Genomic DNA, 25,069 nt, shown 5'->3' with positions numbered 1-25,069 from the left:
TGCTTATTGTTGCAAACCATTTTTCCTGTTGTTCTGGGAAGTTAACCTCAGCAAGTTTAAAAGGGACCAATGGCAGGCAGCCGAGCATGCTCATTTTGCCAACTGATGCTCAGCCATAATGAATGTTGTTTTCGAAACACATCTGACCTATGTGCTTTGTTTTGTGTACTTAAAGGGATTATGCATATTTGAAAGATGGGAAAGTTACTAGTGATACAACAGATTAAATAACATCATGCTATTTTTTTCTTTTTTTAATTTAAGAAATATAAAGGCCCATTTATTTTTCAGGAACCCCAGAAATAATGAATGTATAAGACATAGGAGATTAGAGATAAAGCCCTTTTACTACATCAGAGGTCTCTGCTAACTGATTGATCTTTCGGTATGAAATCAAGAGACCATTTGAGCCACGTTCACCACAAACATCCACGAGCAACATCACAAAAAGAATGTGATAAAAGAATAGTGACAATAAAGTACCAAACTGCTTGCCTTGACTGATGAGGTCTGTGGGCTATGACTGATAAAGATTGTTGTAGCAAGTACTACCTAAAATCACAACGTAATGCTTAAATAGAATCATCATTTGTCCATATAAGGAGAAGATACTAAACAGAGCTCCATTTAGAGACCACAGTGTATGACATCATTTCCTGTAGAGTGACTAACAGGAAGAAGCTGCTCAGTACTGCCTGAAAACTGCTGTGGTGAACATCAGCGGAGAAACATTGAACTTCTTCACTGAATTGTAAACATATTCTATAATGTGTTAGAATGAAATATTAGAAATATTAATTTGGATGAATAAAAGACATTTTATCTAGACAAGAAATAGTTTTCCAAAATACATGTGCAGTGCATATTTACCTAAACCACCTGTTATGTGTGTGTGTGTATAAATAAATAAATAAATACATATATATATATATATACACACACACACACACACGCAATTTGTACAAGTTACAAATAAGAACATGAGTGTTTGTTTGCACCTATGTGCATATTTTGCAAGCACGTTTTGCAAACATAACAGTTGTATCATTTTCCAACCACAGGACCTCACACCTTCCTCTGAATCAAACCACATATGCACCATTCTTTAACTAAAAAAAATTACTTCCCTCCATTATAGGAGTCAAAAATAACCCTTCCATGTATACATTTTTGTCACAACTTATTCCTTAGTTTTAAATCTAGCAGAAAAGAAACCGTGTGAAACCGAAAGTGTTGGTCAAGGTCTTATATACTGTAATAGTTATTAAACCAATACTGCAATAATACTTATCAGACTCAACTTTTACACCTTGAGAGCCCACTTCACACCTTACAACTGGGGTCGGGCCTGCTGATGTACTTGAGGAGAGAACATGTGTACTTATACCGTCTACAACCATCCCTCAGATACACACAATGGACCTGGCCAAGTCTTAGACTGACAAATGCGTTATTTAATTTAGAGATATGATTACTATGAACATCCTACATTTATTCTGTTACATATATCTGAAAATGTGACGTCGGTGAAATGCTTCTATGCCATTTAGCTTCAGGCAACTGGCACAAAATAAACTGAATGCTCCTGAGCAAAAAGTCACACAGTGACTAAAGTGGGAAAAAAAAAGTGAAAAAAGGTGAAGAAGAAAAGAAAACCTAGAAACTATGCTATGAAAACATAAATCGACAAAGTACATAAATGAAATAAGTATTGGATTAGTATGATCACAAACTTTATTTGAAACAAAAATAATGTATAAAATAATTATAATCTCATTAATAACTTTTACTTATTCAAAGTTTTATAAATGTGTTTTATGGATATTGTAGATTGCCCTTTTATACAAATTTGGCAGTGAGTATTTAGCCTTTCCATTTGCAATAACATGCATTTGACCAGCAGATGTCTTCAGTGTGCATGTTTCTAATCAGTGTGCAAACTAAATTATTTTGAATGATTTTGAATGAAGAAGCTATATTTTTCCCTTAGCAGTGGAAAATTAAATAATATTGCAAATTAAAGTAATCAATTGTTGGACTCAATAATAAGCTTGAGGTATGCCAAACAACTCAAAAATTAGAGGAAGAGAGAGAGAGAGAGAGAGAGAGAGAGAGAGAGAGAGAGAGAGAGAGAGAGAGAGAGAGAGAGAGAGAGAGAGAGAGGGAGAAAGGTGAACAGGTGTCTGAGGGAACTCCCAACCCCCTTTGTGACCAAAATGGTAAATACTATCTCCATATTTTCTTCTGGAATTAATCCATAAAGACCTGATGGTATTGATATCAACAAATGTTAAACAAGCAAATACATCAGGACTTATTTGCATGAAAAGCAGAATATTAAAATGTATACAAAATATTATAATATTTATCAATAATTAATCAATAAATAGTCATAGTGAATGAAGGGGAATTAACATACATAATTTTTATGATTATGTTTGTTTATGAAAAATTATATATCCTGAGTGACAAAACAAAGATATTTGTGAAAATTAAAAAATAAGTTGTATTTGTGATGAATTTCCTCTGTTGAAATAAATATTTGAAATACAATGTGTTGCAATTGCACTTTTAGTATACTAAACTGGTATATTTAAAGAATGCTAAATTGGATCAACTAATTGTGTACTTAATGCGCTTAAACTGCGCAGAAGTAGTGCTGAAGTGTGATTAAATATATACTTAGTATATTTTATTGTGCTAAAGTGCAAGTATTGCAAGTATACTTTAGGTACATTGTAAATATTTTATTGTTTTATATCTTTTCATAAATTTGTCTATATTAATTGCTGTTTGGCTTTACAATGTGTTTGATCCCAATTTGAACATTTCTGGATGTGTTGTACTGTAGGTGCTAAATTAGCATTTTGCTGTTAATTGTATTTATCATGAGTCCCTACAGGCTTTACGTGAATCAGTTCAGGCCACACACTTCTACTACCCATTTTGAGATTATTGTCCAGTCAAAAATGGTGTTTTACTTTACTGGCACTCCTGCACAGTTATTTGCGGTGTGTTTTAAGATACTGTTATGTTTGATAAAGTAAAATACTCACTCTGCATTGAAGCCAAATTCAGTTTTGTGTCAAATCCTTGAATCTTCCTCCAAATGCTAGGTCAGCTCTGGAAGGCAGTGTGCCTCCAACAGACTATTGCTGATACTTTCTTTTGAGATGTTATTAAAATAATTATAAGAGTATTTAATAAAATCTGCATCATGCAAAACCTAAACCATACAAAACTTAAATTAAGCTATAATACTGTAAGTCATACTGAACACACTAAATGTATCTAATTGGAAGCTGACAATATTATTACAGACCATACTGGTGTCACATTTATGTTTTGTTTTAGTTTAGATTTCAATGTATTTTTGTTCTGCTTTCCTGTGACCTAGTTTTCCAGTATTCCCTGATTAGTTCATTAGTTTCCACCTGTGTTGATAAATCGTCTCATTAGTTCCCTTTTTTTTGGTTAATTCTTATAAGCCCTCAGTTCTCCCTTAGTCTCTGTCCATTCTCCATCATATTTAGTCGTGTTATCACTGTCTCCTGGTTCCTGTGTTTATTAAAGTATTCCATGTTTGAGTCGCACTCTTGATTCTTCAGTCTCATTCCTGGTACACACCGTACACTGACAACTGGTCTGTAAAGATACTCTAAGAAAATTGTTCTGCCCCTTTTTTAAAACAACCAGTCAAACTTCAAAGTGTCAGTGTTTGATCTTTGAACATTGCCCTATATAAAAGAGGAAGCAGCCTTAAATGAGACATACTACCAAATTGACATATTCATCTTAACCAGGGCTCTTCTTTTAAATACATATTTTAATTTTATTTCATGATACCAATCTGAGCTTAGTACATATACCGTATTAATATCTATACTGGATCCGTTTTTGCTTCTGTGAGCCACAAGCGTTGTAGAGGACTGCAATATCAAATTAACATCTTCCTATTAAGGTTGTAGGTAATCCATTAAAACATTTTACCAAATTAATGAAACTGTGTTTTTGATGTTGTTGTTGTTGTTGTTTTAAAAAAAAAAATTAAATCTGAGATTTGGATGTTAACAGGGTCAGTATGTTTAAATTGTTAGCAATTTTGTCAATTTATATCATTTTTGGCTTCTGACTTCTTTATACACGTTTATTTCTCTTTTAGATTAAGAACAGGTGCGACAAAATGAAGTTTAGAGTTTTGTCTACCTTTTTTCTCCTCACATTTGCAAGTATGTTTAATCTTGTGTTTTAAATGAACATTTTATTTCATATTTCTGTTTGTTACCATTTTGTCTTTTTTTGTTGTTGTTGTTCTCAGATGGAACATGGGAATATGATCATTTTATTCACCAGGATTCTTTTCTAGTTGCTGAACTTGGAAGTGTTGTGATTATACCCTGCTCTCATTCAGACGACTATATAAATACTGTTTTATGGTATAAACATTCTGTTGGAAAGAAACCACTTCTCATAGCGTATTCAGAACATGGCTCTGCAAGTGTTACATATGAAATTGGCTTTGACAATCCAAACCGATACTTTATCAGATCAGAAACTGACTCTATTAATTTGACCATCAAACACTTGGAAGAATATGATTTTGCAACCTACTATTGTGGTGTGAGTTTCTTGAACATAATTAAATTTGGAGAAGGCACGATTCTTCTACGTAAAGGTGAGTTTATGACAATATCCGAGCTTCACCCACAATCTGACTGCACATATGCGTGTAATGTATTTACAGAACGTTACATTTCTTTCAGAGGGTGATGAAATGATAAGGACCACGGTTCTCCAGCAGCCTGTATCTGACAGACTTCATTCAGGAGATTCAGTGACTCTGCAGTGTTCAGTCATCGGTCAGATCTGTGCAGGAGAATACAGCGTCTACTGGTTCAGACATTCATCAGGACATTCTGATCCAGGAATCATTTACACCCATGATAACAGCAGTGATCAGTGCATGGAGAGATCAGAGAGTGCCTCTTCTACCCAGAGCTGTGTCTACAGTCTCTCTCAGACTGAACTCACACCAACTGATACTGGAGTTTATTACTGTGCTGTTGCCACATGTGGGAAGATACACTTAGGAAATGGAACTAAGTTGATTATTGAAGGTTTTATTTGATTTTCTATAAATTATTTTTCAGTACCGCAATGTCTTCGGTCATAAGTTGAATGTTATGTATTTTATGCATTTATTGTAGTACATGAAACCTCACATCTATGTGACTATTTCAGATTTCATCTGGAATCCAATTACTTTAGTCCTGGCAACACTGAACATCGTGACCATGAGTGTGATTGTAACGCTTCTGATAATAATTCAAAAGATCCACATCAGAGGTATGCTTCTTAGTCTGTACTGTGTATAAACTTCTTTTTAGCTTCATCTTTCCACAGAGCCACATACTGTACTTCATCATATTTTTAATCATAAATGTTGATTTGTTTATATTAAGGTGCCTTGAATCATCCCAGAAATCCATGGAAGCAGGTAATTACTTTTTCTTTCTAACAAAATTAAATAAACAGTATGTGATTAAAATACAAATATAAACAATATAAAACTTTTAAAAATGATAAAACTTTCATTTTTAACTATGCAATACAAAATTACTTCAGCTTCCAAAGTAGTTGAAGTATTAAACAAAGTACCAAAGTAAAAAATGGGTTTAGGCTAGGATTACATTAAGATATCAAAATCAGTAAGTGTTAGTGATTTATTTATTTATTTTCCAGAATTAACATTGATTGAAGTGACTGAATTAACTTTTAACTTGTACAGCAGAATTGTAGCATAATAAAAAAAATAAAGATTTTATTTCCTATATTTGTATTTTCCCTGGGCAGATCGTGGATATTGATAACTTACACCAAGAGGATACACGAGTCATTTATACGACCTCATCATGATCTGATTGAGAGTAATGATGGCTTTAACATCTCTGCAGGACAACTGCCCTCCAGCAACAGGATTGGACACCTGTGCCTTGCATAAAGGGGACAAAATGTCTCCACAAACATCTAAAATCCTTGTCCTTGTGGGTAATTTTTTTTTTTTTTTCTCATTGAGGAAAACAGCTTATAAATGCTTTTAAAAAAGAACGTTTTGTGTGAGAGGGATAGAAAATTTAAATTTATAATACAATAAAAAATACAAGTTTGAAATTTAAAAACAATTACATCTATGGAATATGCCCATAAACACGGAGACCCAGTGTGTGTGTTTAATTTCATTGCATAAGATTTGGCAAGCTTACAGTACTTGTTTTTATAAGTTATATGTGTTACAATGAGACTTTTAGTTATACTTTTTAGTTATATATTTTTTTTCACCACAGATTATCTATAAAATAAGCATTATCCAATTCAGTCATATCAAATAGATTTTTGTAATTCTCATAGTATTAACTAGTTTAACGCCGTTTAGGCTAGGCATACATTTCTATGTAAAAGAGAAGAATTACTTCTGAGGGTGAACTTCTACAGTCTTTTATAAATATTAGCCCTTCTCTTCCACCAGGCTCAGGTTGATTCCATATCAGAGGTCGGTTCTATTAATTAATTGTTTCTCCTGTTTGAGTTTGGTATAATTTTATGTCTTTTTGTGATTGTGTCAACCCTGTATTGTGTACAATCATCTAATTATCTCAGCTGAAGAGTATATTATAATAAAGGTTTGAGAACCACATTTATGTTGATGGAGTGTTTTTTCTAATTGTCTTTTTGAAGATCTGAATAAGGGGGTAAATTCATTCTTGGGTAAATTATGTAAAAAATTGTGGTTTATTTCCTGAGTTGAGGATCTCTTTGTTTTGGTCTGGGTATTCAAAGGAAATAATAAAAATACAATTAAAATTAACTGGGAATCACTGGCAACTGGAAACTATCTGAAAGGTTTTGATTTTTTGAGTATTTGACACCATTTGTATCGATCATTTGGGAATTTATTTATTTCAATCTCATTCAAAAACTGGCACAATACAGTCAACTTGAAAAATTGAATAAAATAAAATTAACATTGGAGTCAAAATCTATTAAATAATTTAAAAGATATTTTACACCAGTACAAGAAAAAAAGTTACATAATCAGCAAACCATCACCCACTCTACTGAACCGGCACTGGGTTTGTAGGTGTTCCTTATACAATGCATTTTTATCTTCCTTAATTTCTCTTTACAGGCCCTTCAAATTGAGAGTAAAAAAGGAATGGAATAATTTACAAATCTCATAAACTTATATTTTGTTCACTATAGAATATAGAAACATATCAAATGTTAAAAGTGAGACATTTTGTAATGCCATGCCAAATATTGGCTCATTTTGGATCTCATGAGAGCTACACATTGCAAAAAAGTTGGGACAGGTTGCAATAAGAGGCCGTAAATGTTAAATTAACTGCACATAAAAGGAACAGCTGGAGGAACAATTAGCAACTAATTAGGTCAACTGGCAACATGATTGGGAATAAAAAGAGCCTGTCAGAGTGGCAGTATCTCTCAGAAGTCAAGATGGGCAGAGGATCATCAATTCCTCCAAAGCTGCAGTGAAAAATAGTGGAGCTATAACAGAAAGGAATAAAAATTATACATTTTCTCAGTTTAAACACATGATATGTCATCTATGTTGTATTCTGAATAAAATATTGAAATTTGAAACTTCCACATCACTACATTCTGTTTTTATTGACAATTTGTACAGTGTCCCAACTTTTTGGGAATCCGGTTTGTGTGTGTGTGTGTATAATATATATATATATATATATATATATATATATATATATATATATATATATATATATATATATATATATATATATATATATATATATATATATATACTTTTTTTTGACAGGCATAATGCAAAAATGAATAAATAAATGCCAACCAGCCCCCCCCCCCCAAAAAAAAATAAATGGTGAAAAGTCTTGAGATACATGGAAGTTGTTAGAGTGGGACAGTATTTCATTATTTTATTTGTTTAATTGTTTAAGCTTTTGTCATGCCCAATTACTGTTCTGTGTGTTTTGTTTTGTTTGCCTTGTGTCCCATGTACCTTTTGATCTAGTTTCCCCTGGTGTTTTCCTATGCCCATATTTGGTCTCCCTGTTCCCTGATTGTGTTCTATTATTCCAGGTGTGTCTCGTTTTCCCAGACTGAGTTGTGTATTTAAGGATTGTTTTTAACGTTTTTGCCATCATCTGCTGTTGTATGTCATGCCTTGTTTGGCCTCCTGTGCACCCTTAGTTGTGGTTGTCTTGGGGCTATTATTAAAGACTGTTTCGTAAAAGTTTATTCTATTACTTGTGTCATATGTTACTGTAATGCTATCTCCACTGGTCTAAGTGTTTATTAAGAGGGAGCCATGAAAATGGCAGCAAAAATATAAAATCAACTTAAAGGGGTAGTTCAACCAAAAATGAAAATTATGTCATTAATGACTCACCCTCATGTTGTTTCCAAAACCGTAAGACCTGCGTTCATCTTCGGAACACAGATTAAGATAATTTAGATTTAGTCCGAGAGCTTTCTGTCCCTCCATTGAAAATGTAGAATGTAGCATGAAAATGGTATACTGTCCATGTCCAGAAAGTAGTCCATGTGACATCAGAGGGTCAGTTAGAATTTTTTGAAGCATCGAAAATACATTTTGAGTCAATTGTTCGTTCGTTATCTGGCTAGGCTTGGTGTTCATCTTCAGTTCTCTCTTCACATCAGTTCAGTCAGTGTACTGTTTGAGTACATGAATTACTCCGGATATTGGTTTGTTTGAACTCAGAGGGAGTGTCAGCCACATTAAAAAAGTTAACAGCTTAAGTCATTTGTGGATTAATGCGTATTGGAGACGCAAACCATTTCAATCGATTCAGTTCGATTTGGTGAACTGGTTCAGGAAGATCCGAGTGATTCGTTCGCAAACCGGACATAACTACACTGCAGTGTTCTGTTTGCTCACAACAAACCCCGAAGAGAAAACAATGCTGAATAAGGTCGTAGTTTTTGCTATTTTTGGACCAGAATGTATTTTCGATGCTTCAAAAAAGTCTAACTGATCCTCTGATGTCACATGGACTACTTTGATGATGTTTTTATTACCTTTCTGGACATGGACAGTAGACTGTACACACAGTTTCAATGGAGGGACTGAGAGCTCTCGGACTAAATCTAAAATATCTTAAACTGTGTTCCGAAGATGAACGGAGCTTTTACAGGTTTGGAACGACATGAGGGTTAGTCATTAAGGACATAATTTTCATTTTTCGGTGAACTAACCCATTTAAATATACTAATTAATTATTGCAACTATATGCAGTTTTGTGTGTTTGTGTGACTTTGGTGCCCCCTACATTTAAGTGAGTGGAATTCATTGTCATAAATAAATCACTGTCATAATTACAGTGGATCACTGAATGCTTGCATTTGTGGCTGGCGTAAAGTAATCAGCCTTTTTTTGCAGGATTTTGTACTTGTCAGTGTATCATTAGAATGACTTTGAAACTGATATCTCATGTTAAAACACTTCCATTCAGTTACTTGTTAAATTGGAATATTCAATTAGAATATGATGACATGCCAATCAGCTAATCAGCTCAAAACACCTGCAAAGGTTTCCTGAGCATTCAAAATGGTCTCTCAGTTTGGTTCACTAGGCTAAACAATCATGGGGAAGACAGTGGTCTTCAGCTGTCCAGAAGACACTCATTAACACCCCTCACAAGAAGGGTAAGCCACAAACATTGCCAAAGAATTCATTTTCCAGCAGGATTTAGCACCTGCCCACACTGACAAAAGCACCAAAAGTTGGTTAAATGACCATGATGTTGGTGTGCTTGACTGGCCAGCAAACTCACTAGACCTTAACCCCAAAGAGAATCTATGGGGTATAGTCAAGAGAAAAATAAGAAATAAGAGACCAAAAAATGCAGATGAGCTGAAGGCCACTGTCAAAGAAACCTGGGCTTCCATACCACCTCAGCAGTGCCACAAACTGATCACCTCCATGCCACAACGAATTGAGGCAGTAATTAAGGCAAAAGAAGCCCCTACCAAGTATTAAGTACATGTGCAATAAATTAACATACTTTCCAGAAGGCCAGCAATTAAATAAAACATTTTTTGGTCTTATGGAGTATTGTAAATTTGTTTTTGATTAATAGGTTTTTGTTAAAATGTGAGCCAAAATCATCACAATTAAAAGAACCAAAGACTAAAACTACTTCAGTCTGTGTGCATTGAATTTGTTTAATACACAAGTTTCAAAATTGAAGTACAGTTACTGAAATAAATTAACTTTTTTTTATAAAATTTTAATTTATTGAGATGCACCTGTAGAAAGTGTTTGGTCACCAGCTCTGCTAGTGAATATCCACATCTGTAAAGGAAATTTCGTTCAGCCCCTTTTTCTAAAACAACCAGTCAAACATCAGCATGTCAGTGTTTGATCTTTGAACATTGCCCTATATAGAAGAGGAAGCAGCCTTAAATGAGACATACTACCAAATTGACACTTTCATCCACATAACCAGGACCCTTTAGTTCTCACATATTTAAATTGTATTTTATGACAGTCATCTGAGCTGAATATACTGGATCTGTTTTACATCTGTGCGCATCAATCATTATTACAGGACTAAATCAATTTAGCATGTTTATCATAATACTGTAAGTAATCTCTTTAAACATTCACGGACTTTACTAAATTAATAATACCGGAATATATACATTTTTCAATATTCTTAGGCTATATTGTGTTCTTTTATTAACAAAATTAGGTAAATAAGGGTTATTCTATTTATTTATTTATTTTATCTTAGTAACATACTTGGGTTTGGATGTTAACAGTGTGAGTATGTTTCCATTTTTAGTGATTTAAAAATATTTCATTTCATACATTTAAACACATTTGCATGTTTGAGACTTCTCTATACTTTTGTGTTTATTTCTCTTTTAGATTAAGAACAGGTGCTAAACAATGAAGTTCAGAGTTTTGACAACCCTTTTTCTCCTCACATTTGCAAGTATGTTTAAACTTGTGTTTTAACTGAACATTTTATTTCATATTTCTGTTTGTTACCATTTTGTCTTTTTTTGTTGTTGTTGTTCTCAGATGGAACATGGGAATATGATCATTTTATTCACCAGGATTCTTTGATAGTAGCTGAACTTGGAAGTGTTGTGATTATACCCTGCTCTCATTCAGACGACTTTATAAATACTGTTTTATGGTATAAACATTCTGTTGGAAAGAAACCACTTCTCATAGCGTATTCAGAACATGGCTCTGAAAGTGTTACATATGAAAATGGCTTTGACAATCCAAACCGATACTTTATCAGATCAGAAACTGACTCTATTAATTTGACCATTAAACACTTGGAAGAATATGATTTTGCAACCTACTATTGTGGTGTGAGTTTCTTGAACATAATTAAATTTGGAGAAGGCACGATTCTTCTACGTAAAGGTGAGTTTATGACAATATCCGAGCTTCACCCACAATCTGACTGCACATATGCGTGTGTTGTATGCGTGTAATGTATTTACAGAACGTTACATTTCTTTCAGAGGGTGATGAAATGATAAGGACCACGGTTCTCCAGCAGCCTGTATCTGACAGACTTCATTCAGGAGATTCAGTGACTCTGCAGTGTTCAGTCATCGGTCAGATCTGTGCAGGAGAATACAGCGTCTACTGGTTCAGACATTCATCAGGACATTCTGATCCAGGAATCATTTACGCCCATGATAACAGCAGTGATCAGTGCATGGAGAGATCAGAGAGTGCCTCTTCTACCCAGAGCTGTGTCTACAGTCTCTCTCAGACTGAACTCACACCAACTGATACTGGAGTTTATTACTGTGCTGTTGCCACATGTGGGAAGATACACTTGGGAAATGGAACTAAGCTGAATATTGAAGGTACAGATATGGTTTTGATAAAGAACATATGGTACTACACTATCTTCAGTCGACAAATTGATCAAATCTTTCTTTATATTTATGTTTGGACATGAACTCTATGTTAATCTATGTTATCATTTCAACTTCTTCAGCTTTCACTTTCAGGAATCCAGTTGTTTTAACCCTGTTCATAATCAGTCTAATAGCCGTTATTGTGAACATATTTCTGGTGAAATTGATTCACAAGATGCACAAAAAAGGTAAATATATTACAATATGTTTATAACAAAATTAATTTAGGTTCTAATATTGAACATTTAAATAAATTAATTAATTAATTCAGATCAGTGTAATTAATGTTTTATTATTTTGTTATTACTATCAAAAGAGACTTCAAAACAACCCAGAAATCAAAGGAATCAGGTAATCCTTTTATATTGTATTTGCCCTGTAAATTATAGAGAAAGAAAATGAGTTCAAATGTTGTTTTCACAAAGCATTTTCACAAAACTATTTAATTCACATTTTGTCTTCTTCAAATTAATCAACAAATAACCTATTCTTTCATACATGACGGTACAGTAAGATTTGTAATGTTTTTAAAAGAAGTCTCTTATGTTCAACAAGGCTACAGTTATTTTATCAAAAATACAGTAAAAAGATGAAATATATAACAAATATTTTAACCATTTAAAATGTAATTAAATTAAAATTTTGATAATAATTAATAATTGTTTTCTATGTTTTAAAATGTCATTTATTGCTTTGATTGCAAAAAACACATGTTCAGCATACAGTCTACAATGTTAAATGATCATTCAGAAATCATTTGAGTTCAAAAGAGACACATTTTATTTATTTATTTATGCAAGATTGTACATAGATTTTTCCTTGCTGGATAAAATTAATAACTTCTAAAAATAAAAAATAAAAATACCAAACTTTTGAATAGTGGTATATATAATAAATATACTGCACTTTACTCAAAATGTAAACTTGTAGTGCTGGTATTTTTATTAAAAGCAGCATGCATTACACTACTGTTGAAGAACTGTTGTGGCTTTAATTTAATGCTAAAGGTGAAAGTCCAATTATGTTATTTGATCTTTTTTCCTTCTGCAGACTGAGGAAACAGATGCCTTAAATTATGCAGCCTTGAGTCTTTCCAAAAAGCCTACAACCTCAAAAAGATCTTCAGGGAAAACCAGCCAAGAAGAAACTGTTTATTCATCGATTACAGTGCAATAGTTTAGATAATTATACTGATGCTAAAAAACTGATTGACTTAGATAATTTATACTGATGCTAAAAAACGTATTTCTCCACTGAAATGGGTGTTATCTGTATACTGTTAACGGGGGCCATATAAGCGCTTTATAGGCAAGAAATGGATTGCAGCTTTTACGACTTTGCATTGTAATACGAGAGGGCGCCAGCTAAAATCTCTCATCTTGCAGCAGGCTTGTTCTTCCAAACAGTTATCTGGTCTGGTCTGCACTCGTTCAGATATTATGTGTGCGCCTGTGTACTTGCAAAAAAGTGCTTATTGTAACAGGTATTTATCAAAGAATTGCATTTAGTTAAACACAACCCTTATAGAAGGAATTTATGTATTATTTGATTGGTAATGCATTTGCAGTCCGTGCGTTTCACTTCTCAAGATACATTTTGTGTAGTGAATTCATCAAGCGCACCATTGAACGGAGAAGGACTACTCTAGAAAAAACAAAATCCCTTTTTGTTATTACTGGTGAGAATGTTAAAATATTTTAAGCATTTTTTGCAATATGTTTGATATTTAAGAGCAGTTATCATTTACTTGTGGAAACAATGGTTAAAATGAAAGGGGACATGTGATGCGTTTCCATGTTTTCCTTTTTCTTTATTGTGTAATGTAGTTGTTTATGCATATAAAAAATATCCAAAGTTACACAGCTAAGCTTAAAGTCTCCCAGAAAATGATTTTTTATTAATTTTTTATCTAAAAGAAAAGGCTGAGCGAGGCTGACTGCAAAATGCTTCAATCTGATTCTCCCTTTATCTATGTCACGATGTGGAAATATTTGCATAATGCTGCCCAAAAAGTTGTGGTTTCAGGTATCACAGTAGTGTTGTTGCCGCCATGTCGTGAAGATACGAGTATCATCCACTTTCCACTTTTTTGACGATAATAGGGTATGTAACCTAAAAATGAGAATAAACCCATGCACCTCAAGGCATCCTAGGTGTGTATAACTTTTTTCTTTCCGACAAATCCAGTCGGAGTTATATTAAAATTTTTCCTGAATAAGGATTTCATCCAGCAATTTTCTGATTTTCTCTCTAGTTTGCTGTCTTACTGTGTTAAACTTTTGGACTGCAAACCTAAATTTCAGAGTTTCATCTATCTCATGTTACAGACAAAGTCTTTGGAGAGGACACTGAAGTGCAGGTTGAGGTTTTTACTAAGTTATGTACTTTGGCTTTAGATTCTGATGCCCTTCTTAAACTAAAGAAACACAAGGGAACAGCTCAACCTTGGCTAAATAATGTAACTCACACTCTTAAACAAGAATGTAGAAAAGCTGAACAGAAGTGGAAGAGAGATAAGCTTCAAATTTTGTCTGAGATGTAAAAAAAATTATTTGGCTAACTATCAGAAAGTAGTAAAGGAGGAAAACAAGGAAAATTTCCTCTACGGTAATTTCAGATAATGCAAATACCAAATGCAAGTACCAAAAGAACTGTTTGATACAATTGATTCCATTTTAAATCCCTCAAGGAATATTATGAGAGAAGCCACACAAGAGACTTGTGAAGAATTTTTATTGTTTTTTACTCAGAAAATTGAGAAGCTCTGAAGTTAAATTGTACCTTAACATTCCTGTTCATCAATTAATCCTGCGCTATCTAACATCTTTTCTAACTCTGAACCAGTTTCATCAGCACAGCTGGCAGATATTGTCTCTAAATTGATCTGAGGTAGCTGCAGACTGGATGTTCTACCTACTCTACCTAATCTTTTTAAATAAGTTTTTTTCTACTGTGAGTTCTAGTCCAACAGCTATAATTAACGGTTCTTTGATGAGTGGAGTAGTACCTAACAGTTACAAACATGCAATTCTTCATCCCTTGTTAAAAAAAAACCTAATTTGCATCATATAGTCTTTAACAACTATAGGCCAATTTCTAAATTGCCACTTATTTCCAAAATTTTAGAGTAAGTAGTTTATTCACAGCTACATTCATATCTGAAAATTCATGATATTTTAGATACATTCCAGTCGGGTTTAGGACCTGTCACAGCACAAAATCTACACTGCTCATGGTTACTAATGATATATTATTATCGCTGGACTCTGGATCACATGTTGCTCTGGTTTTGTCGGATCTAAGTGCTGCCTTCAATATGATAGACCATGAAATTCTTCTTAATCGTCTGGAGTGTTTGGTTGGTGTCCAGGGTATAGCTCTACAGTGGTTTGCATCGTATTTAAAAGACAGGACAGTTGCTGTGAATCTGGGAGACTTCTCTTCCACATTGTCCCCTTTAGTTTGTGGTGTCCCTCAGGGATCGATTTTGGGACCATTGCTGTTTTTTCTTTACATGCTTCCTCTATGCACTATTATTCGGAAGTATAGTATTTCATATTACTATTATGCAGATGATCTCCAGTTTTACTTTCCTGTGATCTTAGATAAAACCTGTTCGCTGGACAAAGCACAGGAATGTTACAGTGACATTAAACTCTGGCTATCTAGCAACTTTCTCCAATTAAATGAGTAAAACTAAGGTTTTGATTGTAGGCTCTTCTGTCTCACCTACCGTTCCTGCTCATTTAGGCTCCTTATCCCTAAAGACTGTGAATCATGTAAAGAGTTTGGGGGTTATCATGGACTCATCAATTAACTTTACGAAACAGATTGGTGTCGTTGTTAAAGCTAGCTTTTTTAACCTAAGATCAATTGCTAAAGTAAAGTATTTTATATCCAGTAAGGATTTGGAAATTGTGGTTCACTCCTTTATCACATCTGAGCTTGACTATTGTAATTCTTTATATATTGGTCTACCCCAGACTCTGCTTGTCCGTTTACAGTAAGTGCAGAAAGCAGTGGCAAGGCTTTTAACGTGGGTGGGAAAGAGAGACCATATTACTCCTGTACTGCAATCCTTACATTGGCTTCCGGTCAAATTCAGGATTGATTTTAAAATTCTCCTGTTTTTCTAAGTCCCTGTCAGACCTTGTCCCCCAGTACATAAGTGATCTTATTGTTCCTTACTCTCCTTCTAGAGTCCTTAGGTCCACCAATCAACAGCTTTTAAAGGTCCCTCATTGTAATTTAAAATCAAAAGGAGATTGTGCTTTTTCTGTGGTACTGTAGGTCCCAAACTCTGGAATATTCTCCCTTTCCATGTGAGGTCAGCTCCATCGATTATAACATTTAAGTCTTAATTAAAAACGTACCTGTATGTTGTCTTTAGCTTTTGAATAAGGTATGTTTGTTTTGTTGTATGATTTTAATGCAATTATTATTGTAAAGCACTTTGGGACAGCGTCTGTTTAAAAAATGTGCTATATAATAAAAATTGCTAGCTTGTTGTAGTTGACACCTTAATGAACACATTAGTTATTTTTATGACTGTAAGTCTTTCTCCTCAAATGCTATTGAGCTTTAAATTTGCATTTGAGCCCATTCCATTGTGAAAAAGCATCATAATTTACATAGGATTTACAGTTTATTTTAATAAATATCAAAAATGTAAAAGGTGTGCATTATAGATGACACCTAGATGAACAGTTTACAGTTGTTTTTATGGTTGGAAGTCATTCTCCTCAAATTGTATTTACGTTAGAAAAGTGTATACAAATATTGTATGTAACTTTAGAGACTTGAGGTGCGAGCGTTTGCGAGTACGGTTGGTGGAAAGGAGCTTGTTTTTTTTGTTAGCAACTGGAATGGTGCCCACCTGGGAGTTATTGCCCTATGTAAACTGCATACTCTGTGTATAGGGAGTGGCAGTACTGTCCATTTGCTTGGTAACAGCCCAAATGACTTTTTATTTTAATTGACTGATTCAGTTTAAGAATTTGACTAAAAGATGATGTACACTTATAAAAATTGCTTTATAAAGGTAAAAATGCCCAAAAGGTAAAACAATTATGAAAACGTAATTTTTTTTTATTTTATTTCTATCACTGCTGTGAACTGATCACCACACAGAATATGAAAAATATTAAAACCTTCAGGAGTCACGTTACAGGGTAGTCCTTAAAGGAGTCATATGATGTTGTTAAAAAGAACAATATTTTTCTGCATTACATACTGCATTATTGTTTGTCCTCTATGCCTTACTTTTCTGAAACGTGTCATTTTTTTACAAAGATCATTGGTCTGAAAAGCAAGGTGTGCTCTGCATCCAGTGGTGACATATTTCCAGATTGTAATGACTTATACTGTGTTTTTACACACTGTGTTGCACAGCACTGCATAAACATAAAACCATTGTCTGCATTTTTGATCGGAAAAATGACAAACAACAAGTGCTACTCTACACCAGCGGTTCTCCGTTCCAGTCCTCGCACACCCAGCTCTGTATATTTTGCGTGTTTCTCTTTGTTAACACACCTAATTCAGAAAATCATCTCGTTAGAAGTGAGCTCCATGCATAAACTTTGTTCCCATTGATATGGTCTCTACACAGTGTTCATTGCTCCTTACTCCCCAAGCAGGGGAAAACTGTTGAAGTTTACCTCACTTTGGAAAATTCATGTAATGTCTTCACACACCTCTGTAAATAAATACAATTTAAATGTACATCTCGAAAAGGCCGTGCTGCTGTTCAACCTTGTACAAGCTGCATGTACAAGCTTAATGGCAGACTCGGATGTCTCACTTGTCACTTACATTGCCAAATCTTGTGGAAGTCTTACAACATTCACAAAACTAAAGGTCAAGATCAGCCGATAGGTGGAGACATTTCTGTCATAGTATCATGAATCATTTTTTACCTTTATGTTGTAGGCCATCAGAGCTGCAACCAGGTAGGTCTATTTAAACAGCAAAATGACAAAGAAAGTTTTTATTATTATTTTTTTTTATTATTATTGTGTATACAATGTTTATTTAACTTAAATTCTAAAATACACAAAAGGAGTGCAATTGCTGTAATTAAAATATGTATCTAGGCTAGCTAAATAAAGTTGTGAACATTAAGAGAAGTATGTGAATACATAATTTAGAGAATCATTAAATAAGTTGTGTGTAGCTTATTTACCTATATATACATATCTGAGTATAGTGATTGTAGACCAACCTCGCCTCAAACCGCATGGCTGTGTTCGAGCAAAATCAGTCTCTCATCAGATAAAGTGGCAGGGGTTGAAAACAAAAGAATCATTTCCTGTAAGGAAAGACAGGAAGTGGCAGTTCAGTTCAGAACAATCCCCAGTGAGGTGAACCTAAGCAGACCAACACACACTTACTGAGCTTTAGTTTAGTTTTAGATTAGCAATAGTTGTTTAATTTTATTATTTACCACTACATTCGTGATAACTGTTACATACAAATCTACACATCAATAGTGATTATGATTGATTAATTTATAGTCTCACAGGTGCATAGAAAATTAAAAGGCTGCAAATAAATTATTTTTGTATTTTTAATTCAGAATTATTTGGACATTAACTTCATTGTATTTTGCTTGAGTGTATAATTAAGCAGAAATACTTCAAACATGAAAACCATATAAACAGTTTTTTTGTGACATTTGTTTCCAAATGTTTTTTTGTTTTTGTTTTTTTTTTCACAAAAAAAAAAAAACAACAAAAACAGGCAGTCGTATCAAGTTGTACAATCCCATCTGATTTTATAAAAAAAAATAAAAAAATCACAGTGTCTGAATTCATTTAGCATAACCTTTTTTTTAATATTTAATTTGAAAACTTTGTTTTCAGGAAAGTAAATGTCTATACTTTTATTGTATATATAATGCACTTTATTCTGTATATGGTGCACTATGTTTTGTGTATATATAGTGCATTGTTTAATATTTTTTAAATTAAATTTTTTAAAAAATTTAATTGTGAAAAATTAATATTTAAATGTACATATATTCAAGTGACCTCAATTAATATAAAAATCATAAGGCATGTGCATAATGATTATAAATGCTAAATGATATGTAAAATAGCTTCTCCTTTTTGTCCCCCATTGTTGGTAGAAGCAGCAGCATGACACATTATACATAGACTTGTGGTTTTGGACTAAGAGCCCAGACCACCACACACACACACAAAAAAACAACCCAACACCACCTGCATTCACCGAGTAAGATCGAGAATGGAAAGAATGAGATCCCCCCATCAGTTCTCGCACCTCTGCAGCTAAAACTTTCCATTGAACCACTTATCATTAAAGTGTGAGAATGGCTGACGAAACTACAACTTGAGGGATGTTTGACCTCATGTTTCATGCTGATGACATTAAAGGCCTACAATGTAGTGTGACAATTTCACACTCAGGAATATTATTGTATATTTAGAAAAGACTGATTATTTACAAATAAGGATATAATTTATTACTCTAATTAAAGGCAGGTGGAGGTGTTCTGCTGCAACACACCTCTTCATAACTATTCTGACTTTCACACACTTTTCTGAAATTGTCTCTTCTCTTCTTAGTCCACCTCAACCTCTTCCTCCAACAACTATTATCATAAATGTCATAAGAATGATTTCAGCACCATGGACAGAGACACATTGTATTCGTTAGATTTCACATTTTATACTTTCATTTGTAAAGGGATAGTTCAACCAAAAAAAATATTTGCACCACAGTGTACCACAAAGTCTTTAAATGCTAATATCCAAATGCCAATTTGCATTTTTACCCAGCAGATTTGGTTAGTTTACACACTGTTTCCTGCATTTCACATGAAAACCCCTTAATTAGTTAACTATTAGCTAGTAATCCGTTTTTTGATTCATCTTAGTATTGTTATTAACCACATGGGGAATTTGCCCATTACTTTGAAGACTGGTTTATTTTCAGAAAGCAAATGGCTATGATGTCAAACTTATACTTTTATCTTGTTTGACATACTTATTTGACTCAGTTACACATGCAAGATTAAGCCTTTAATGTTTTTTAAGCCTCAAAAGTGCTTACATGTAAAATCATCAGCCCCTAGAACAGCTCAGTTAGTCATGTATCTGATAACTTCTTATTTGTTTGAAAAATGTCAATTTTATCACAAACCACAAGTTTTTTCACAAGAAATGCATAAGCAGAGGATGTGACAGCAACTGAGGCTCCAACCAAAAGACAGTTTGTTAGCAGCATCACTTCCTGTTGAGGAGTTTGACAAAGAGAAGCAGCTCAGTACAGAGAGAGAAGTGCTGATGTGAACTTCAGCGGACCAGCTATAGCATTCACCTGAATAAACTGTATAAATATTTGATATAATCATATTTTAATGCAGTCAGCATCGATATACTTGACACTTTTAAATTAAATTAATACAGTACTTCACAAGTTAAGTTAATGTACAAATGTAAGGCAGCACAAATATTTTAAAGCATTTAGAAAAATTTTGAAAGAAACAATCTCTTAAATAGTTTCTAAAAGAAAAAAAGTGTATTACCGGTAATTATTGTTTAGTTAAATATTTGTTGCAATTATGATTGAAATAAAAGTAAAAAGATGAAAGAGATCATGAGATGTTTGCTTGCACTTGTGTGTGCACCTTTGTGCATGCATTGCTTGCGCACATTGTGGTTTGATCATTTTCCAACCACAGGACTGACCTCTTGCTTCAGTTTTGAAGCCCCTTTCTGAATTAAAACCACAAAAACATCCTTTTCAACAGACAAACAGTTATATGTAATTGAAGAAAAAAAACATATATATATATATATATATATATATATATATATATATATATATATATATATATATATATATATATATATATATATATATATATATATATATATATATATATATGTGTGTGTGTGTGTGTGTGTGTTTCAATTTCACATGTCAATATTTTCACTACATTTCATTACATGTGGGTATTTAAACATAATGTACACAGTACACACACATATATTATTTAAACAAAAACTTTTATTTTGGATATGATTAATTCTCTCTCTCTCTCTCTCTCTCTCTCTCTCTCTCTCTCTCTATATATATATATATATATATATATATATACAGTATATATGTATATATATATATACAGTATATATGTATATATATATATACATATATAAACGTAGATTTCCATGCTTATGATTGAAATGTGTGTATTTCACTGTAAATGCATCCCATTAAACTTATGACATTTAGAACATTAAACTTCATAAGAGTTGTTTGAGAATTGTTTTATAATGATATTATAGATACTGGACATGCAACAATGCAATGTGCATTAGCAGTATAGAGTTTAGATTTTAAAGTAAAGATTGTTGTTTTTATAACATAAAAACAGCTATGAATAAAATGTTTTTGAGGCATACAATTAAAAGAATATTATTATTATTATTATTATTATTATTATTATTGAGTGTTTATTACAGACCACTGTTATTTGTACAACTAAATACTTTCAAATGCTGACCTTTTATAGACCACAAAAAAAGATGCCTCTCTGTATTACAGCCCTATGGTAGAACATCGCCTCATCATTTCTCACACTGTGCAGAATGGCTTCTTCCTGTCTCAGTTTCTGCAGGAAATGATGTTCTTCTTTGGTCGGTCTCTGACTGGAGTCCCACTGTTGCAAAGTCACACTTTTGTGGTTGAGAACAGACCTCTCAATCAAAAACATTCTAACTTCAATGGTGAGATTATCAAAAACAATATAATCTTTATCGCAGTGAACTAGGAAACTAAAATAGCTTAGATATTTTCCTATGTTACAGACCAAGGGTAAAATAAAACATAGGTGTAAATTTCTGTCTATAATGGTCTGTGAGTTTTCACATTCAGATATGATTTTTAACTCTGAGAATATGACCTCAAGAAGTTCATAATGGATTAATGCACAATGCGTTGCAATTTTGTGGAGTTATCAAAAAGCAGAATAGGGAAAATACACTGAACAAAACACTTTTGTTTTTGCCCCCATTTTTCATGAGCTGAACTCAAATATCTAAGACTTTTTCTATGTACACAAAATGCCAATTTGTCTCAAATATTGTTAACAAATCTGTGTTAGTGAGCACTTCTCCTTTACCCAAGATAATCCATCCCCCTCACAGGTGTAGTATATCAAGATGCTGATTAGACAGCAGGACTATTGCACAGTGTACCTTAGGCTGGCCACAATAAAAGACCACTCTAAAATGTGCAGTTTTACTGTATTGGGTGGTCCAATGGGGTCCGAAAAACAGTCATTATCTGTTCAAGTCGTATACGATGACGAACTGCAGTCAAGTCGAGACCCCGATGAGGATGACGAGCATGCAGATGAGCTTCCCTGAGACGGTTTCTGACAGTCTGTGCAGAAATTATTTGGTTATGCAAACCGATTATTGCAGCAGCTGTCCAGGTGGCTGGTCTCAGATGATCTTGGAGGATGATGCTGGATGTGGAGGTCCTGGGCATGTGTGGTTACACATGGTCTGCAGTTCTGAGGCCGATTGTACATACTGCCAAATTCTCTGAAATGCCTTTGGAGATGGCTCATGGTAGAGAAATGAACATTAAATTCACAGCTCTGGTGGACATTCCTGCAGTCAGAATGCCGACTGCACGCTCCCTCAAAACTTGCAACATCTGTCGCATTGTGTTTTGTGATAAATCTGCTTATTTTATAGTGGCCTTTTATTGTGGCCAGCCTAAGATACACCTGTGCAATAGTCTTGCATCTTGATATGCCACACCTGTGAGGTGGACTGATTGTCTCAGCAAAGGAGAAGTGCTCACTAACAGATTTAGACAGATTTGTGAACAACATTTGAGAGAAATAGGCCTTTTGTGTACATAGAAAGAGTCTTAGACCTGTGAGTTACGCTCATGAAAAATGGGGGCAAAAACAAAAGTGTTACGTTTATAATTTTGTTCTGTGTATTATCACATACTGCCCCCTTATGGTACTGACTGTCTCTTACCGTCAATGTTGTCACCTACAGCATACCAAGCAGAAAAAAATGCGTTTTCCTTTCATGAACATTATTTCTGATGATTGTTTCCCCGCATTTTATACACTGTATTATATGCTGTAATAAAACAATTATTATAGATTTGTAATTCTGAAATCATGATTTTGGCTACCATTTTGCAGGCTGAAATAGATTATAACCAGAATTTTTTTTTTATCTTAAAGAGCTTTTCTACCTGATTTAATCCATAAAATGCTATTTTGTTGTGATAGATTATTTTATTTAGGTTCATTATGCAATTTAAAATTTCTTTCTTTCTTTGTTTATTTAGGTAACAGTTGATTTAGATGTTACAATGTTCAAGTTACCATTTTATTTCAGTGCAGTAAATATAACAGTTATATTTATAAATATACACACACAAACCCGGTTCCAAAAAAGTTGGGACACTGTACAAATGTTAAGTAAAAAAGAAATGGAATAATTTACAAATCTCATACATTTATATTTTATTCACAATAGACTATAGATAATATGTCAAATGTTGAAAGTGAGACATTTTGAAATGTTGGATTTCATGAGAGCTAAACATTCCAAAAAAGTTGGGACAGGTAGCAATAATAGGTCGGAAAAGTTAAATGTACATATAAGGAACAGCTGGAGGAACAATTAGCAACTTTTACTGTAGGTCAATTGACAACATGATTGGGTAAAAAGAGCCTCTCAGAGTGGTAGTGTCAGAAGTCAAGATGGGCAGAGGATCACCAGTTCCCCTAATGATGTTGCGAACAATATTGGAGCTAGGGGTGCTCCGATCACGATCGGCCGATCCTTAATGCGCATCTCGTCAGTAAAGCCGGTTTTCTAATCAGCGGTTAATTCCATCAGGTGCGTGATTTCACATAGAGCAGCTGTTACTACACAGAGCCGTTGTTAACTGAGAAGATGCGCCAATAAACGCTGAAAATTAACGTGATTTGCGCATCTTCTCTATTAACAACGGCTCTGTGTAGTAACAGCTGCTCTATGTGAAATCACGCACCTGATGGAATTAACCGCTGATTAGAGAACCGGCTTTACTGACGAAATGCGCATTAACGATCGGCCGATCGTGATCGGAGCACCCCTAATTGGAGCTATATCAGAAAGGAGTTTATCAGAGAAAAAGTTGCAAAGATTTTGAAGTTATCATCATCTACAGTGCATAATATCATCCAAAGATTCAGAGAATCTCTCTGTGCGTAAGGGTCCAGGCCGGAACACCATACTGGATGCCCGTGATCTTTGGGGCATTAGACGGCCCTGCATCACATACAGGAATGTGCCATGTCATCCGGACTAAAGAGGACAAAGACAACCCAAGTTGTTATCAGCGCTCAGTTCAGAAGCCTGCATCTCTGATGGTATGGGGTTGCATGAGTATGTGTGACATGGGCAGCTTACACATCTGGAAAGGCACCATCAATGCTGAAAGGTGTATCCAAGTTCTAGAACAACATATGCTCCCAACCAGACTTTGTCTCTTTCAGGGAAGACCTTACATTTTCCAACATGACCATGTCAGACCACATACTGCATCAATTACAACATCATGGCTGCGTAGAAGAAGCATCCGGGTACTGAAATGGCCAGTCTGCAGTCCAGATCTTTCTCCCATAGAAAACATTTGGCACATCATAAAGAGGAAGATGCAACAAAGAAGACCTAAGACAGTTGGGCAACTAGAAGCCTGTATTAGACAAAAATGGTACAACATTTCCCATTCCTAAACTTGAGCAAGTTTCTCCTTAGTCCCCAGATGTTTGCAGACTGTTATAAAAAAGAAAAGGAGATGCCACACAGTGGTAAACATGGCCTCGTCCAACTTTTTTGAGATGTGTTGATGCCATGAAATTTAAAATCAACTTATTTTACTTAAATTTTAACTTTTACTTTCTGAGTTTATACATTTGATATGTCATCTATGTTGTATTCTGAAAAAAAAAAATGAAATTTGAAACTTCCACATCATTGCATTCTGTTTTTATTCACAATTTGTACAGTGTCCCAACTTTTTTTGGAAACGGTTTTGTAAA

The 25,069-nt window shown here is 34.0% G+C and overlaps 2 protein-coding genes across 2 annotated transcripts; both read left to right on the top strand.

The window, feature by feature from the left end:
* Positions 1–4,131: 4,131 nt before the first annotated feature.
* On the top strand, positions 4,132–6,621 carry LOC113105452 (uncharacterized). Its single transcript, XM_026266522.1, has 6 exons — positions 4,132–4,229; positions 4,319–4,675; positions 4,764–5,117; positions 5,242–5,346; positions 5,463–5,497; positions 5,854–6,621. Exons 1-6 carry the CDS (start codon positions 4,184–4,186, stop codon positions 5,914–5,916), a joined length of 960 nt encoding a protein of 319 aa, XP_026122307.1. The 5' UTR covers positions 4,132–4,183; the 3' UTR covers positions 5,917–6,621.
* Positions 6,622–10,955: 4,334 nt separating this feature from the next.
* On the top strand, positions 10,956–13,183 carry LOC113105483 (uncharacterized). The gene is made up of 6 exons (XM_026266567.1): positions 10,956–11,021; positions 11,111–11,467; positions 11,569–11,922; positions 12,057–12,164; positions 12,293–12,327; positions 13,027–13,183. Exons 1-6 carry the CDS (start codon positions 10,976–10,978, stop codon positions 13,150–13,152), a joined length of 1,026 nt encoding a protein of 341 aa, XP_026122352.1. The 5' UTR covers positions 10,956–10,975; the 3' UTR covers positions 13,153–13,183.
* The last annotated feature ends 11,886 nt before the right edge of the window (positions 13,184–25,069 follow it).

Source organism: Carassius auratus, chromosome 7 (assembly GCF_003368295.1).
Source record: "Carassius auratus strain Wakin chromosome 7, ASM336829v1, whole genome shotgun sequence".
In the NCBI taxonomy this organism is placed as follows: domain Eukaryota; kingdom Metazoa; phylum Chordata; class Actinopteri; order Cypriniformes; family Cyprinidae; genus Carassius; species Carassius auratus.
Note: the sequence above shows the minus strand (reverse complement) of the source record. Positions and strands in the feature narration are given on the sequence as shown.

Excerpts from the sequence above, each read along its gene's own strand:
- LOC113105452 (XM_026266522.1), top strand. The coding sequence starts at position 4,184 with ATGAAGTTTAGAGTTTTGTCTACCTTTTTTCTCCTCACATTTGCAA. Across the intron at positions 4,230-4,318 it reads TTTTCTCCTCACATTTGCAA|ATGGAACATGGGAATATGAT; the intron begins GTATGTTTAATC and ends TGTTGTTCTCAG. Across the intron at positions 5,498-5,853 it reads CCAGAAATCCATGGAAGCAG|ATCGTGGATATTGATAACTT; the intron begins GTAATTACTTTT and ends TTCCCTGGGCAG.
- LOC113105483 (XM_026266567.1), top strand. The coding sequence starts at position 10,976 with ATGAAGTTCAGAGTTTTGACAACCCTTTTTCTCCTCACATTTGCAA. Across the intron at positions 11,022-11,110 it reads TTTTCTCCTCACATTTGCAA|ATGGAACATGGGAATATGAT; the intron begins GTATGTTTAAAC and ends TGTTGTTCTCAG. Across the intron at positions 12,165-12,292 it reads TCACAAGATGCACAAAAAAG|AGACTTCAAAACAACCCAGA; the intron begins GTAAATATATTA and ends TACTATCAAAAG.